The following is an 18,961-nucleotide window of genomic DNA, read 5'->3' on the forward strand; positions in this document are numbered from 1 at the left end:
ATAAAAATAATAATATCACCAAATATTCTAAGAGTCACAAAATGAAAATAAAAATAAAAATATCACCAAATTTGAAGACATTACCAACATATTTTGTCCGGTCTTTTTGATTATTTATTGACCAAATATGATTTATTTTTCACAAAACTAGATAATTAAAGCTACTTTTTGTCTAAATATTTATTGACTATATAAGATTTAATTTTCACAAAAAACTAGATCTTCAGGAAAAAAAAAAAAAACCCTGAAAAGACAACAGTATCCAGGTAGAACCCGCATAAACAAGTCAGCCTCCCCTGACCCTAAGACTATATATAAACTTCTATAACATTTCGCACAACCCTTTCAGCAGTCATGAGTAAACCCTCAAGACCCCTGAAAATTGGGGCACCAGAAATGAACAGCAAGCTCAAAATCACAAACCCAAATGGAGAAGACAGGCTCAGCAGCTTACCCGATGAATTAATTCATCAGATCCTATCATTTCTGGGCACTCGACAAGCGGTTCAGACAAGCATTCTCTCCAAAAGATGGAAGCGTATGTGGACTGGTCTCCCTGTCCTCTCATTTGATGGGTATGATCAGCTTTTCCCATACACTCATTCTGGTATCATCAGATTTATTGACCATGTTTTGGAAAATCGAGACCAAGATACCCATGTTTCTTGTTTCAAGTTTCTTGCTGTTTATCCGTTTCCGCCTAATTTTGTAAGAAGGTTGATTAATTATACAATTGACCATAATGTTGAAGAGCTCGATATCGATTTGCAGTTCCATCGTTATAAGCCGTTCAAGTTATCGACGTTTAGTTCTGATACCTTGAAGAAACTTAAGTTACGGGTGCCTCTTGACTATGATGAATCATTGCGAACAGATTCTGAGTGGGTCTTGCCTGCTTTAAAAGCTTTGCATTTGATACGCCCGCCACATATGTCAAGTTATAACTTATCTGAATATTGTTTGATATGGTTGCCAAATTTGACGACTCTGTCTCTTGATGGCATTAGGTTGCCGGAATCGATGTCGTCTATCAGTGTGCCTTGTCTGACAACCCTCATTATGAAAAGGGCCAAATTGCCGGAAAATGTGTGGGATTTGCCAGCTTTACTAAGTCTGGAACTGGATGAGGTAGATTTACCTGCGAACATGAATGATTTTTTCTCTGCACTTGTGAGTGTGCGGGATATTACAATATCTTTCAGTGGATCGTGTAAACACAATTGGATTATATCTTGTCCTCAATTAGTGCACCTCAAGATCTGTACCAACTTTTCATGTATTTGCTGGATCCATGAAATAGCGGTTTTGTCAAACAAGCTCCGTGAACTTTCTTTAGTTGGTATCTTTATGGTCAGGTCAAAAGTTCATGAATTGGAGAATGTATCTGTAAAATTATGGGATACAAATGAGTTCAATGATGCAACATTGGATGAGAAGGGATTACATTATGATTTTGTCATACCCATGTTATCAGAACTGGGTAATGCCAGGACTCTTACTCTCGACTCTGCTATGATTGAGGTAAATTAATATTTGACTTTTATGATGCTTTAATATATATTTCTAGTTTCCGGAGGAGAATGTAGTTAAACATTATTATCTGGTGGATAGTGGTTTACATTTATAAAATTTATAAGCCAAGAGTAATCACACCACTTCTCTTCAGCTTCCTGAGTGATCTGGCTTCCAGAAAACTAATATATTCCTGCAAGAACTAATGCGCAACTTACATGTTATCTTTGTGTATTCTATGATGAACATTAGTTTTTAATTACAACTGGCTTTCAGATATTGTTTATACTAATGTATTTTGTCATAATATATTTTAGGCACTTTATACAGTTTCCAACAGTTTGGGACGTGTTCCTTCTCCATTCAAAAATTTGAAGTATGTGAAACTGCCTCAAGGAAATAAAGAATCTGGTATATCTACTACCCTCAGAAAATACTTACTCGGTGGCAATCCAAGAGCCACTATTGTCACATCATTGCCTCAGGTATGCAAGTAATCTGTTTTCTTTATGCACAAATTGTTCTATAGTGAGTCTCAGTCCTGTAGGCAGATACGCCACACACTGAATCCAAAGTTGAAACCAGAAAATATATCTTTATATTTTTTGTTTTTCATGTGATGGGGGAATAGAAACAAGCATTAAGTACGGATTGACAGTCACTGATTATAAATGTTGTCATTGGCATATACAGCATTGCTGTTGTACTGCAAATATTATTATGCCCTGTTTGGGAATTAGCAGTTAGCTGTTAGCGGATTGAATTAGATGTTTTGACTAGCTGATTAAAATAGATGTTTTGACTAGCGGATTTAATTAGTGGTTTCTTGTAAAACTGTTTGGTAAAGCTGTTTGATTAGCTTTTTATGACACATACCAAAACCTCTAACCCAAAAAGCTCCTCAAAGTACATTTTTGAGCCCGAACCTCTATTTCAATCCGCTAACTATCAAATACTAAAATTAGCGGAGTAAAATGGTCAAACCTCTTAAACACTCCAAATCTCTAACTTTCAAACACGGCCTATATGTTCTAGCCTATAAAGCAGGGGTGTGGAAAAAGATCTTTCCCGCGAGATACCTTGGGGTGCGAGGGTGCGGCCATATATGTAAGGGGTGAGCCCCCCCGTGTGTCCTTGTCTTTTACGGTTCAGATTTGTGCGGGTGTTGGAATGACAATTTGCAATTATTTGATTAACGTTGACCTACCAGTTGATCCAAGCTTGCATTAATCTGAAGAGACAACTATGGGAAATGAAGGAGAATTGTTGTTCTATCTCCTTTTCCTTTACCGGTTATGAGTTCTCTTTGCCGATTGATATTGACTAAGATGTGTACTCATGGGCGGAGCTACACCAGGGCAAGCCCCAGTGGTGGTCCACCCTGTAGCTTATTTATGTATTGCTTTTCACAACTTAATATCAACATGAGGCTAGCTAGTTTAAGACTTAATTTGTTTTATAGGGTATTTAGTGCTATTAGTTTTATTCTTTCCTAAAATATATATAATTTTTTTCGTTATTATATGATCAACTTCTGAAGTTACTTGATACAAGTTTTTGTTTTGTATATGAAATTATGAATGTATTTATCAAGAAATCAATCTTAAATGTTAATCTTAATACTTTGAGGCATGATAACTTCGCATCAATTTTGAAATTTAATTATATATTTTAACCGTCAAACCTATTTTTAAAATATAAAATTTGAGTCAAATTTATATGTAAACGAAATGGATATCATAATAATGTTTTACAAATAACATTTAATGTAAACGAAATGGATACTATCAACAGTTTTCTTTTACACGACAGCTCGAACTAGACCTTGCTCTGTATTTTCTTTCCCGTGTTTAAAATACTTCGTATAGTACCCGATTTGAGTGTCCTTTTAATGACTAAAAATTGATCCCTATGATCGAAGTTACATATTCCGCTTGTCAAAAGCAAAAAAGAAAGGCCGCTGCTATACATTACGGAACCTTGTATGTTGAGTGTCTTGTGCGTATACCCCAGACCGGATCTATGCTTATTTTCAACTCCCTGAAGTATTGAAATATATGTTTGATTATATATTTTATAGCTGATTATTTCTTTTACATATTTATTATTATTGCTATAAAGAAGTTTTAATCACTTTAATCACTATGCATTTTGATATTAAGGATTTATATATTTTAATTAAATTGTGTTTCTTGCATTATGTATATTTTTATATATGTCATAATCACCACATCCCCAAATCCCCATTTTTTATTCTGAACATAATTTATTAGTTTACCTTATGTAATAAGATAATACTTCTGCATGAATCAGGCATTTAGCTTCTAGACTTTTCAAGAATTTGTAGGAAATATCTGCATGAACCACCTTGAAAGATGGTTGTGAAAAGAAAGCGGCCTCATTCAGCTTACGGATAACCTTCTCCAATTCATCAAGTCTAGCAACCACGTCGGGATTAGAAGGCCTAGAGCGAGCTTCAGTGTTGGTATTATGAGCCTCCTTCAGCGTACGGATAGTCTTCACTAATTCATCAATTCTAGCAACCACGATGGAATCAGAAGGCCCAGAGTGTGCTTCATTTGTTACACGTGGCACAACGTCATGCTCCAATAAAAGCAGTCTACTCGCTTGCTCCATCATCTTTTTTTAATTGCACCTTTTATTTATTGACTTGTCCAGGCCGACATCACAGGCTTACCAATTTCAGTAGCCAAAGGACTGATTTTCTGGAGAAAAAAAACCCTGAGAACAACAAACACGAAAGTAAGTGTCAGACAAACAAGACCATCTAGGAAGTGTTTCTTAGACAAATACGAAACACAAACGCAAATCAAAGTACCTTCAAAAAGTATGTGCAGCCCCCAAAATCCATATTCCGTGAATCGCTATTTGCTTTACTTTCTCTTCTTTTATAGTGATGGCCTCGAGAAGGGATTCACAGACAAACTTGCCCCAATTATATTCTCGGGCAGAAGGCACAACTGATAAAGCGTTGTAAAGCTTTTGACTTGGAACATCTTTGGTGCACGGACAATAAAAGTGGCCAAATGCATAAAGCATAAAAGTCTCCGTAAAGTCGAGGTCAGCTTTTTTTAAAAGCTCTGTTAACTTTTTGAAGTTTAATTTTTCATATTTGGCTTTGAATTTGTCTCGCTCCACATCTGAGATGGCTTTTGGGACAAGTTTACCCTTGGATGGGAATCCTAAAATCTCACCACCATGTTGAGCCGTGATGGTTAACCCAAATAGCGAGCAAGAGCCAACATCAAAATTCTCTACAAGCTTTTTGACAAGTTTCTGTTCCATCTTCACAGCAGGAAGATATTTGAGCAATCCAAACCCCATATCTTCGACCGCTCTCAGGTTTTTTTTTTCTCCAGAAAATGAGTCCTTTGGCTATTGAAATTGGTAAGCCTGTGATGTCAGACTGGAAAAGTCAAAAAATAAAGGGTGCAATTAAAAAAAATAATTGATAGAGCAAGCGAGTAGTCTGCTTTTATTGGAGCAGGGCATTGAGCCACATGTAACAAATGAAACACACTCTGGGCCTTTTGATCCCAACGTCGTTGCTAGAATTGATGAATTGGAGAAGACTATCTGTACGTTGAAGAAGGCTCATAATATCAACACTGAAGCTCGCTCTGGGCCTTCTGATCTCATCGTGGTTGCTAGACTTGAAGAATTGGAGAAGGCTGTCCGTAAGCTGAATGAGGCCGCTTTCTTTTCACACCATCTTCTAAGGTGGTTTATGCAGATGTTTCCTACAAATTCTTGAAAAGTCTGGAAGCTAAATGCCTGATTCAGGCAGAAGTATTATCTTATTACACAAGGTAAACTAATAAATTATGTTAAGAATAATATATATAGTTATGTTTATCGTTATACTAGGACACTCAACTAACAGCTATAGCTAGGAACAATAAGCTTGGGGTTGTTAGGATCAGTAAATCTTAATCAGTTTGGTGCATTGCGTCGTTGAGTATCATTGTACCATTTAAAAAATGATGTTCAAACTGAAGATCATGATGATAAAGCACCTCTTTGAATTCTTCTTCATACATACATTCTATTTTATTTTATTTTTGTTAATCTCTGGTGTGAGAGGGTATTACCAGAAATATTGACAGCAGTGGCAGCAGGTAGTTTGATTTCCTCTCTGCGTATTAAATTTCTTCTTATTTTTTTAAATTGATTAATAGCTGCATAGAGAATAGCTGCTCTTATGCCATGATTCAGTTTCACGTCCAAATTTGCTTTTGTGTGACCAAAAATTCCAGCATTTCTTTAAAAGAAAAAACATTTATATAGTCTTGATTTACTTTCCTCAAGGCAGCATGCAGTGAATCAACAGTCAATATCATTGCCTCATGATCTATAACTTGTTATGAGTGTAATGTTACTGTTTTCAGAATTTTACTTGTGTTGAGCACAACTTTTTCTTGTGAAATCTTTCACTTTGCTCTGCCATGTAGTAAAATTATTTCTGCCATTAAACAATTCAATATCGAATTTTCCTCCCATATTATCCATCATGAACCTAGGCTCTTGATACCACTTGTTAGGAATAATATGCGAGATCAATCTTCTGATACAAAACATACACACAAAATTATATGACGCGACACGTCGCAACGTGTATTATTAATCAAAACCGTTATCAATAATGCAATTCAACAAACTAGGATACTCAAGCCTAACAACACTCAACACTCAAGCATACCTATCAAACAATATGACTATGTATATATAGTCGTCTCAAACTTTGACAAATCAGAATCTAATTCTAAAATATCTAATCTCATTCATAGTCTCAGAATCCCATTCATATTGGGTTGATACTTAACAGTGTACTGAATTAAATAGAGACGTTTTCTCTACGTCAATAAGGTATAAGCTCTATTTCACTCAGCATTTGTCATTTTTTTTCCAGAGAAAGTTGAATCATCAAGTGGTGTCAAACTCCTCGACATCGCAAAAGGTCTGTGTTGATACTGGGAAGAGGGTTCAAGGAGAGCATTTGGTCGAGAATTCTGTTGTAGATGCTGGAAAGGTGAGACAGATTGGTTGTCCAGTTGAAGGAACCGGGACAGGTAATGACGGGGCAAGCTCTTCCTGAGAAATTGTTGATTTTGGGTTATAGCAGGGCCAGAACTAGGAGTTTGGAGGGCTACTTGATCTCACAGTGAAGTGCTTTTAATAATTTCATAGCCAAAATTGAGATATTTTATACACCAAAGCTAAATATGCTTTGCACCTTGGTGAAAAACTTTTTTATGGATTGAAATGACTGATTTTGCTAGTGAGTTTGTTACCGGGTCAAGGGATCAGGGATCTATTACTTGTCTATCAGAAATGGTTTATCACTTTCTATTTAACCGGTAATGATGTTTTTTCTCTTACCGGGGACAATTACTTGGTTTTCTTGTTAGCTTTAAAAGTTTTACAATTCACATAAGGATTTTATACCATTTTTTATTTTGACTTCTGTATAAACAATAGTATCCAAATAGACGCTGCTCCAAAAAAACAAGTCAGCTCGGTTACCCCACACCCTCTCCTGAGTCCTGACGCTTGATCTCCCCTCAGACGACATAAATTTATATCCCATTTCATACCATCATAAGCCCCCTTTTAGCAGTAATCAGTAAACCCTCGAGACCCATGAAAATTGGGTCACCAAAAATGAACAGCAAGCTCAAAATCACAAACCCAAATGGAGAACACAGGCTCAGCAGCTTACTTGATGAATTAATATATCAAGTCCTTTCATTTCTGGGCACTCGACAAGCGGTTCAGACAAGCATCCACTCTAAAAGATGGAAGCGTATGTGGACTACTCTCCCTGTCCTCTCCTTTGATGGGTATGATCAACTTTTCCCATACACTCATTCTGGTATCATCAGATTTATTGACCATGTTTTGGAAAATCGAGACCAAGATACCCATGTTTCTTGTTTCAAGTTTCTTGCTGTTTATCCGTTTCCGCCTAATTTTGTAAGAAGGTTGATTAATTATCCAATTGACCATAATGTTGAAGAGCTCGATATCGATTTGCAGTTCCATCGTTATAAGCCGTTCAAGTTATTGACATTTAGTTCTGATACCTTGAAGAAACTTAAGTTACGGGTGCCTCTTGACTATGATGAATCATTGCGAACAGATTCTGAGTGGGTCTTGCCTGCTTTAAAAGCTTTGCATTTGATACGCCCGCCACATATGTCAAGTTATAAATTATCTGAATTTTGTTTGATATGGTTGCCAAATTTGACGACTCCGTGTCTTGATGGCATTAGGTTGCCGGAATCGCTGTCGTCTATCAGCGTGCCTTGTCTGACAACCCTCATCATGAAAAGGGCCAAATTGCCGGAAAAAGTGTGGGATTTGCCAGATTTACTAAGTCTAGAACTGGATGAGGTAGATTTACCTGCGAACATGACTGATTTCTTCTCTGCACTTGTGAGTTGTGCGGGATATTACAATATCTTTCAGTGGATCGTGTAAACACAATTGGATTATATCTTGTCCCCAATTAGTGCACCTCAAGATCTGTTCCAACTTTTCATGTATTTGCTGGATCCATGAAATAGTGGTTTTGTCAAACAAGCTCCGCGAACTTTCTTTGGTTGGTATCAATATGGTCAGGTCAAAAGTTCATGGATTGGAGAATGTATCTGTAAAATTATAAGATACAAATGAGTTCAATGATGCAACATTGGAAGAGAAGGGATTACATTATGATTTTGTCATACCCATGTTATCAGAACTGGGTAATGCCAGGACTCTTACTCTCGACTCTGCTATGATTGAGGTAAATTAATATTTGACTTTTATGATGCTTTAATAAATATTTCTAGTTTCCGGAGCAGAATGTAGTTAAACATTATTATCTGGTGGACAGTGGTTTACATTTATAAAATATATAAGCCAAGAGTAATCACACCACTTCTGTTCAGCTTCGTGAGTGATCTGGCTTCCAAAAAACTAATATATTCCTGCAAGAACTAATGCGCAAGTTACATGTTATCTTTGTGTATTCTATGCTGAACAATAGTTCTTAATTACAACTGGCTTTCAGATATTGTTTATACTAATGTATTTTGTCATAATATATTTTAGGTACTTTATACAGTTTCCAACCATTTGGGACGTGTTCCTTCTCCATTCAAAAATTTGAAGTATGTGAAACTGCCTCAAGGAAATAAAGAATCTGGTATATCTACTACCCTCAGAAAATACTTACTCGGTGGCAATCCAAGAGCCACTATTGTCACATCATTGCCTCAGGTATGCAAGTAATCTGTTTTCTTTATACACAAATTGTTCTATAGTGAGTCTCAGTCCTGTAGGCAGATACGACACACACTGAATCCAAAGTTGAAACCAGAAAATATATCTTTATATTTTTTGTTTTTATGTGATGGGGGAATAGAAACAAGCATTAAGTACGGATTGACAGTCACTGATTATAAATGTTGTCATTGCCATATACAGCATTGCTGTTGTACTGCAAATATTATTATGCCCTGTTTGGGAATTTATATTTCACAAAATACTAGATAATTTGCCAACTTTTTGTCCAGATATTTATTGACCAAATACGATTTTATTTTCACAAAAAACTAGATATTCAAGAAAAAAAAAGGAGAAAAAACACCTGAATAAGCAACAGGATCCAGATAGACCCGCACGAACAAGTCAGCCTCTCCTGACGCATAAACTCCCCCTGCGACTATATATAAACTTATATAACATGTCGCACAGCCCCTTTTAGCAGTTATGAGTAAACCCTCAAGACCCCTGAAAATTGGGGCACCAGAAATGAACAGCAAGCTCAAAATCACAAACCCAAATGGACAAGACAGGCTCAGCAGCTTACCCGATGAATTAATTCATCAGATCCTATCATTTCTGGGCACTCGACAAGCGGTTCAGACAAGCATTCTCTCCAAAAGATGGAAGCGTATGTGGGCTAGTCTCCCTGTCCTCTCATTTGATGGGTATGATCAGCTTTTCCCATACACTCATTCTGGTATCATCAGATTTATTGACCATGTTTTGGAAAATCGAGACCAAGATACCCATGTTTCTTGTTTCAAGTTTCTTGTTTCAAGTTTCTTGCTGTTTATCCGTTTCCGCCTAATTTTGTAAGAAGGTTGATTAATTATACAATTGACCATAATGTTGAAGAGCTCGATATCGATTTGCAGTTCCATCGTTATAAGCCGTTCAAGTTATCGACGTTTAGTTCTGATACCTTGAAGAAACTTAAGTTACGGGTGCCTCTTGACTATGATGAATCATTGCGAACAGATTCTGAGTGGGTCTTGCCTGCTTTAAAAGCTTTGCATTTGATACGCCCGCCACATATGTCAAGTTATAACTTCTCTGAATATTGTTTGATATGGTTGCCAAATTTGACGACTCTGTGTCTTGATGGCATTAGGTTGCCGGAATCGCTGTCGTCTATCAGCGTGCCTTGTCTGACAACCCTCATTATGAAAAGGGCCAAATTGCCGGAAAATGTGTGGGATTTGCCAGCTTTACTAAGTCTGGAACTGGATGAGGTAGATTTACCTGCGAACATGACTGATTTCTTCTCTGCACTTGTGAGTGTGCGGGATATTACAATATCTTTCAGTGGATCGTGTAAACACAATTGGATGATATCTTGTCCCCAATTAGTGCACCTCAAGATCTGTACCAACTTTTCATGTATTTGCTGGATCCATGAAATAGCCGTTTTGTCAAACAAGCTCCGTGAACTTTCTTTAGTTGGTATCTTTATGGTCAGGTCAAAAGTTCATGAATTGGAGAATGTATCTGTAAAATTATGGGATACAAATGAGTTCAATGATGCAACATTGGATGAGAAGGGATTAAATTATGATTTTGTCATACCCATGTTATCAGAACTGGGTAATGCCAGGACTCTTACTCTCGACTCTGCTATGATTGAGGTAAATTAATATTTGACTTTTATGATGCTTTAATATATATTTCTGAGGAGAATGTAGTTAAACATTATTATCTGGTGGACAGTGGTTTACATTTATAAAATTTATAAGCCAAGAGTAATCACACCACTTCTCTTCAGCTTCCTGAGTGATCTGGCTTCCAAAAAACTAATATATTCCTGCAAGAACTAATGCGCAAGTTACATGTTATCTTTGTGTATTCTATGCTGAACATTAGTTTTTAATTACAACTGGCTTTCAGATATTGTTTATACTAACGTATTTTGTCATAATATATTTTAGGCACTTTATACAGTTTCCAACAATTTGGGACGTGTTCCTTCTCCATTCAAAAATTTGAAGTATGTGAAACTGCCTCAAGGAAATAAAGAATCTGGTATATCTACTACCCTCAGAAAATACTTACTCGGTGGCAATCCAAGAGCCACTATTGTCACATCATTGCCTCAGGTATGCAAGTAATCTGTTTTCTTTATACACAAATTGTTCTATAGTGAGTCTCAGTCCTGTAGGCAGATACGACACACACTGAATCCAAAGTTGAAACCAGAAAATATATTTTTATATTTTTTGTTTTTCATGTGATGGGGGAATAGAAACAAGCATTAAGTACGGATTGACAGTCACTGATTATAAATGTTGTCATTGGCATATACAGCATTGCTGTTGTACTGCAAATATTATTATGCCATGTTTGGGAATTAGCGGTTAGCTGTTAGCGGATTGAATTAGATGTTTTGACTAGCTGATTAAAATAGATGTTTCGACTAGCGGATTTAATTAGTGGTTTCTTGTAAAACTGTTTGGTAAAGCTGTTTGATTAGCTTTTTATGACACATACCAAAACCTCTAACCCAAAAAGCTCCTCAAAGTTCATTTTTGAGCCCAAACCTCTATTTCAATCCGCTAACTATGAAATACTAACATTAGGGGATTGAAATGGTCAAACCTGTAAAACACTCCAAACCTCTGACTTCGAAACACGGCCTATATGTTCTAGCCTATAAAGCAGGGGTGCGGAAAAAGAACTTTCCCGCGAGATACCTTGGGGTGCGAGGGTGCGGCCATATACGTAAGGGGTGAGCCCCCCCGTGTGTCCTTGTCTTTTACGGATCAGATTTGTGCAGTTGTTGGAATGACAATTTTCAATTATTTGATCAACGTTGACCTATCAGTTGATCCAGGCTTGCATTAATCTGAAGAGACAACTATGGGAAATGAAGGAGAATTGTTGTTATATCTCCTTTTTCCTTTACCGAATATGAGTTCTTTTTGCCGATTTATATTGACTAAGATGTGTACTCATGGGCGGAGCTACACCAGGGCGAGCTTCAGTGGTGGTCCACCCTGTACCTTATTTATGTATTGCTTTTCACAACTTAATATCAACATGAGGCTAGCTAGTTTAAGACTTGATTTTTTTTTTATAGGTATTTAGTGCCATTAGTTTTATTCTTTCCTAAAATATATATATAGTTTTTTTATTTATTATATGATCTACTTTTAAAGTTACTTGATACAAGTTTTTATTTTGTATATGAAATTATGAATGTATTCATTAAGAAATCAATCTTAAATGTTAATCTAGATTCATCCCATGAAATATTTTGAGGCATGATAACTTCGCATCAATTTTCAAATTTAATTATATATTTTAACTGTCAAACCTATTTTTAAAATATAAAATTTGAGTCAAATTTATATGTAAACGAAATGGATATCCTAAAAATGTTTTACAAATAACATTTAATGTAAACGAAATGGATACTATCAACAGTTTTCTTTTACACGACAACTCGAACTAGACCTTGCTCTGTATTTTCTTTCCCATGTTTAAAATACTTCGTATAGTACCCGATTTGAGTGTCCTTTTAATGACTAAAAATTGATCCCTATGATCGAAGTTACATATTCCGCTTGTCAAAAGCAAAAAAGAAAGGCCGCTGCTATACATCATGGAACCTTGTATGTTGAGTGTCTTGTGCATATACCCCAGACCGAATCTATGCTTATTTTCAACTCCTTGAAGCATTGAATATGTTTGATTATATATGTTTATTATTATTACTATAAATAAGTTTTAATCAATTTAATTACTACGCATTAAGGATTTATATATTTTAATTAAATTGTGTTTCTTGCATTATATATATTTTTATATATGTCATAATCACCACATACTTAAAATCTCCATTTTTTATTCTGAACATAATTTATTAGTTTACCTTATGTAATAAGATAATACTTCTGCATGAATCAGGCATTTAGCTTCTAGACTTTTCAAGAATTTGTAGGAAATATATGCATGAACCACCTTGGAAGATGGTTGTGAAAAGAAAGCGGCCTCATTCAGCTTACGGAGAGCCTTCTCCAATTCATCAAGTCTAGCAACCACGTTGGGATCAGAAGGCCCAGAGCGAGCTTTAGTGCTGGTATAATGAGCCTCGTTCAGCGTACAGAGAGTGTTCTTCAATTCATCAATTCCAGCAACCACGCTGGGATCAGAAGGCCCAGAATGTGCTTCATTTGTTACATGTGGCACTACGCCCTGCTCCAATAAAAGCAGTCTACTCGCTTGCTATATCATTTTTTTTAATTCACCCTTTATTTATTGAATTGTCCAGGCCGACATCACAGGCTTGCCAATTTCAATAGCCAAAGGACTCATTTTCTGGAGAAAAAAATCCTGAGAACAACAAACAAGAAAGTAAGTGTCAGATAAACAAGACCATCTAGGAAGTGTTTCTCAGACAAATACGAAACACAAATACGCAAATCAAAGTACCTTCAAAAAGTATGTGCACCCCCCAAAACCCATATTTCGTGAATCGCTATTTGCTTTACACTCTCTTCTTTTATAGTCCTTGATGGCCTCGAGAAGGGATTCAAGGACAAACTTGCCCCAATTATATTCTCGGGCAGAAGACACACTGAAGCTCGCTCTGGGCCTTCTGATCCCATCGTGGTTGCTAGACTTGATGAATTGGAGAAGGCTGTCCGTAAGCTGAATGAGGCTGCTTTCTTTTCACAACCATCTTCCAAGGTGCTTCATGCAGATGTTTCCTAATAATTCATGAAAAGTCTAGAAGCTAAATGCCCGATTTATGCAGAAGTATCATCTTATTACATAAGGTAAACTAATAAATTATGTTAAGAATAATATATATAGTTATGTCTATCGTTATACTAGGAAACTCAACTAACAGCTATAGCTAGGAACAATAAGCTTGGGGTTGTTAGGATCAGTTTGGTGCATTGCCTATCCACCGTCCTTGAGTATCATTGTACTATTTAAAAAATGATGTTCAAACTGAAGATCATGATGATAAAGCACCTCTTTGAATTCTTCTTCATACATACACTATTTTATTTTATTTTTGTTAATCTCTGGTGTGAGAGGGTATTACCAGAAATATTGACAGCAGTGGCAGCAGGTAGTTTGATTTCCTCTTTGCGTATTAAATTTCTTCTTATTTTTTTAAATTGATTAATAGCTGCATAGAGAATATATCTGCTCTTATACCATGATTCAGTTTCACGTCCAAATGTGCTTTTGCGTGACCAAAAATTCCAGCATTTCTTTGAAAGAAAAAACATTTATATAGTCTTGATTTACTTTGCTCAAGGCAGCATGCAGTGAATTAACAGTCAATATCATTGCCTCATGATCTATAACTTGTTATGAGTGTAATGTTACTGTTTTCAGAATTTTACTTGTGTTGAGCACAACTTTTTCTTGTGAAATCTTTCACTCTGCTCTGCCATAAAGTAAAATTATTTCTGCCATTAAACAATTCAATATCGAATTTTCCTCCCATATTATCGATCATGAACCTAGGCTCTTGATACCACTTGTTAGGAATAATATGAAAGATCAATCTTCTGATACAAAACATACACACAAAAGACGCGACACATCGCAACGTGTATTATTAATCAAAACCGTTATCAATAATACAATTCAATAAACTAGGATACTCAAGCCTAACAACACTCAAGCATACCTATCAAACAATATGACTATGTATACATAGTCCTCTCAAACTTTGACAAATCAGAATTTAATTCTAAAATACCTAATCTCATTCATAGTCTCAGAATCCCGTTCATATTGGGTTTATACTTAACAGTGTACTGAATTAATGAGACGTTTTCTCTACGTCAATAAGGTATAAGGTATATTTCACTCAGCATTTGTCATTTTTTTTCCAGAGAAAGTTGAATCATCAAGTGGTGTCAAACTCCTCGACATCGCAAAAGGTCTGTGTTGATACTGGAAAGAGGGTTCAAGGAGAGAGCATTTGGTCGAGAATTCTGTTGTAGATGCTGGAAAGGTGAGACAGATTGGTTGTCCAGTTAAAGGAACCGGAAAAGGTAATGACTGGGCAAGCTCTTCCTGAGAAATTGTTGATTTTGTGTTATAGCAGGGCCAGAACTTGGAGTTTGGAAGGCTACTTGATCTCACCGTGAAGTGCTTTTAATAATTTCATTGCCAAAATTGAGATATTTTATACACCAAAGCTAAATATGCTTTGCACCTTGGTGAAAAACTTTTTTATGGATTGAAATGACTGATTTTGCTAGTGAGTTTGTTAGCGAGTCAAGGGATCAGGGATCTATTACTTGTCTCTCAGAAATGGTTTTTCACTTTCTATTTAAGCGGTAATGATGTTTTTTCTCTTACCGGGGACAATTATTTGGTTTCCTTGTTAGCTTTAAAAGTTTTACAATTCACATAAGGATTTTATAGCATGTTTTATTTTGACTTCTGTTATTGCAGTTTTTTTTTTTAATAATGACTTCTGTTATTGCAGTTGAGTGTAAGGATAATTAGGTACAAAATTAAATCAATGGAGGGAGTTCGATAATAAGCTTGAGTTCAGCTTACTTAGGGTCTATAACTTGTCTCAGAGAGTGTTGTTAAAAATTGTCGGGTTAGAAAAAATGATGGTGTTATAAAAATGAGATCACTGTTTGGTAATTTTTTGGTATTTGCATATTTTGAATTATAATATAGAAAATTAATGTTTTTGGCGATGTTTGATAGTGAAATCTATGATAGTTTCCCGTTAAAGCTGAAAAATAGCTTTTTTTAAAAATATGAGAGTACATGCTTTTCCGAAAATCAGGTTTTGAACTAAAAAATGTTATTATGTTTTATATTTACCAAACAGTTTTTTCCCAGCAAAAAATTGATATTACTGTCTGCATTGTAGGTTTGTACGTGTCCAAATTGAGCTTTTTGAATCTCATTCCTTCGCAACATATATTTCCTTTTCATGGAGCCCAAAATTATCCTTGGCAAGTTGGCGTACACTTTGGTCGGTCTTCTTAGAGATGGTGCCATTCCAAACCGAAATATAATTGGGTTCGATTTTTTATAACCCGAATAAATTGGGTTGGTTCAGGGTTTTTAAATAATTAACCCTCACCCAACCCGATCCAACCCATTTTAAGATAATAAATTTATATATTATTTTATGTTTTCTAGAAACTGAGCACCGAATGCACCACCAGGTCCAACATTGTTGTTATAGAATGTTACTAATAGTTTAAGCATAAAATTAATTACGTAGATAACAATACTTGATAGCTTGGTGCATATCATGTTAATTATGATTCAAGTGAATGTTAGAGCCAAGAGAAAATATTATACCAGAATAAAACAAATTTCTCAAATTCTGTCAAGAGTAATTATAAATATAGTTAATAATTTATTCCTTTGTAAGGTCATGAGATGATTTATATATAGGTGGTGTTTGGCTACGGCTTTTAAGCCGACTTCTGGACTTATAAGTTGGAAGCACTTATTTCGTACTGTTTGTGTAATAAGTCAAGAAGCACTTATAAAAAGTTAGGAATGCTAGCTTTTGTTTCAGGACTTCTGCTTATTTGCCAAACACTTAAATCACTTATAAGTCTTGTCTGGCTTCTAACTTCTACTCCACTTATTTATTTTAAGTAAGAAGCACTTATTTTAAGCTCAGCCAAACGGCCCCATTATTTTCTGTTCTGAAAGTGAGCACAGAATGCAGGCCACATGTAATATACAAGTAGAGTGGTTGATATGTTAGCACACTAGACACTGGTTGATATACTTTGACTCGGATGATTGATGCTTCTGCACTTAAGGATTTAAGAACTTATTAATGTAATATTTAAGGATCTATGTTGTGCACCATGAAAGTTTATATCTTGTGGTGTTTAAGTTTTAATTTTGACAAAAAGAAAACCCGATAAACCCGACCTTACCCGTCGTATTAATAATAGGGTTGGGTTGAAATTATTTTTGAGGGTTAACGGGTTCGAATATTTAAAAACCGATTATATTGGGTTGGGTTGAATTTTTGCCTCCAACCCGGCCAACCCGACCCGTGTTCACCCCTAAGTGCCACCGCAAAATGAAGCCTTAACTTTGATGCTCTGTCAATCTAATCTATCAAGCTTCCTAAAATCACAGTGTATTTAATATAAACACATAAATTTCCTTCTTGAGTTCGTGAATTTGGTGTGAATAAGGTAATAGTCTCATGAATCAGCTGGAATTAACTACTGAAGCCCTCAATATGAATGTAAAACCCATAATATTTGTAAAAATTTCAATGGGTTACAAGCATGAATAAAGATACCTCATGTATGTTTGAGTTGGACACACTGTACAAGGAAACATGTTGAGAATATCTTCTTTTAACAGGGATCCAAGCCTTTATAATAATGCTAAAACCTTTTTTAAACATGACGAATTTTAGAGATGACAGTTTTAAGATTTTCTAAATTAAGATATAAGTAAATTAAGATATAAGGCAAACAAAGAAAACATTTTGGAATTGAACATAGAATCTCATCTAAAACTTGAATTAAATTCTAACTTTAAGCTAATTAACCATTTATTATGAATAATAATAGTATCTAGCATGTTTAACAACAATTATGGATTAAAAATAATATGATTCTATGTGATATTAATCATGTAAAGAATATAAACATGATTCTGTTCTGGATTCTGTTCTGGATTCTATAATATTTTATATTAATAATTTGGATAGATGTGGATGTTAGATTTGATATATTAAGTTTAGTTAGTGCTTAACTATGTAATTATAATCACAACAAATCATTTTTTATGAAAGAAAAAGTGTTATGATAGTGTTCTGTGTTTTTCTTTTTTTAAAGTGTTCTGTGTGGAGTGCAACCATATATATATATATATATATGCCATTGCTCAAAATAGAACACTGTTAAAAAAAGAACAACACAGAACACTTTAGAATCAAATATAGAATCTCATCTAAAACTTGAATTAAATTCAAATTTTAAGCTGAACAACGTTTTGTTATGAATGATAATAATATCCACCATGTTTAATAATAAATATTTATTAAAAATAACATGATTCTAAGTAAAATAATCGTGCAAAAAAATATATTTATATGATTCTATTCTGGATTCTATTCTAGATTCTATAATATTTCATATCAATAATATGGATGAGTTTGGATGTTAGATTTCATATATTAAGTTTAATTAATGTTTAGCTATGTAGTTATAACCTTAACAAAATAATTATTTGTGAAAAATGAAGTGTTATGACAGTGTTCTGTGTTGTTCTTTTTTTAAAGTGTTCTGTGTGGAGGGCAACCCATATATATATATATATATATATATATATATATATATATATATATATATATATATATATATATATATATATATATATATATATATATATATATATATATAGGCAAGTGCTCAAATACAAACTCCTTAGTGTACAAACGTACAAACAATCACTAAATGACTTGAACACAATCACTAAATGATTGAACATAATCACTAAATCTACCAGGAGGGTCTGATGGAGAGATAAGGGGAGGGGAGCACTTACGGGGCGGCATAGCCGAGTGGTGGTGCAGCGCGGCCGGCGGCAGCCGCGACGCCGGCGCAAGGGCAGTGCTAGAAACACGATTGAGGGATAGAGACACGATTGAGGGAGATGAGAAAAGCAGTGGTGAATGTGTGTGTTTGTGTGTGTATAGCACTAATCAGTGAGGGAACAACCAGAGAGAGAGAGCCGCTAGCAGTGGTGGTGGTGGGTGGTGATAGGTGGTGGGTGGTGGTGAGAGAGAGAGATGCGCTGGGCAGTGGTGGTTGGTGGTGGATGGTGGAGAGAGAGAGAGAGAGAGTGGCGCTGGGCAGTCGTGGTGGTGGTGGGTGGGGTGGTCGTGGTGGTGGTGATTGGAGGTGATTGTGGTGGCGGTGGTGATGAATGTATGTATGTATTTGTTAAATTAAAATATGCTAATCACTAAATATTATTGTTATAATCACTGGTTTGTACGTTTGTACAGTAAGGAGTTTGTACTGGAGTAAGACCCAATATATATATATATATATATATATATATATTTATATATTTATATTTAGGGATAGGATCAAATAAAAACTTTTTTAAGTTACAAATTTACAAACTTTTT

General features: G+C 35.3%; 1 protein-coding gene across 4 annotated transcripts; it reads left to right on the top strand.

The window, feature by feature from the left end:
- The first annotated feature begins 317 nt into the window (after positions 1–317).
- On the top strand, positions 318–15,920 carry LOC108200929 (uncharacterized). 4 transcript variants are annotated; one of them, XM_064084073.1, is made up of 7 exons: positions 319–575; positions 1,008–1,521; positions 1,830–1,997; positions 8,629–8,796; positions 9,720–10,469; positions 10,770–10,937; positions 14,700–15,256. In XM_064084073.1, the coding sequence occupies exons 1-7, from the start codon at positions 355–357 to the stop codon at positions 14,808–14,810; spliced, it is 2,100 nt and encodes a 699-aa protein (XP_063940143.1). In that variant the 5' UTR covers positions 319–354; the 3' UTR covers positions 14,811–15,256. The 4 variants fall into 4 exon arrangements, 3 of the variants coding, with proteins under 3 accessions (XP_063940143.1, XP_063940142.1, XP_063940141.1); XR_010287294.1 differs by having other exon boundaries at positions 318–1,521; positions 10,783–10,937; XM_064084072.1 differs by lacking the exon at positions 14,700–15,256 and adding an exon at positions 15,704–15,920 and having other exon boundaries at positions 319–1,521.
- Positions 15,921–18,961: the final 3,041 nt, after the last annotated feature.

This window comes from Daucus carota, chromosome 9, assembly GCF_001625215.2.
Source record: "Daucus carota subsp. sativus chromosome 9, DH1 v3.0, whole genome shotgun sequence".
Classification (NCBI taxonomy): Eukaryota; Viridiplantae; Streptophyta; class Magnoliopsida; order Apiales; family Apiaceae; genus Daucus; species Daucus carota.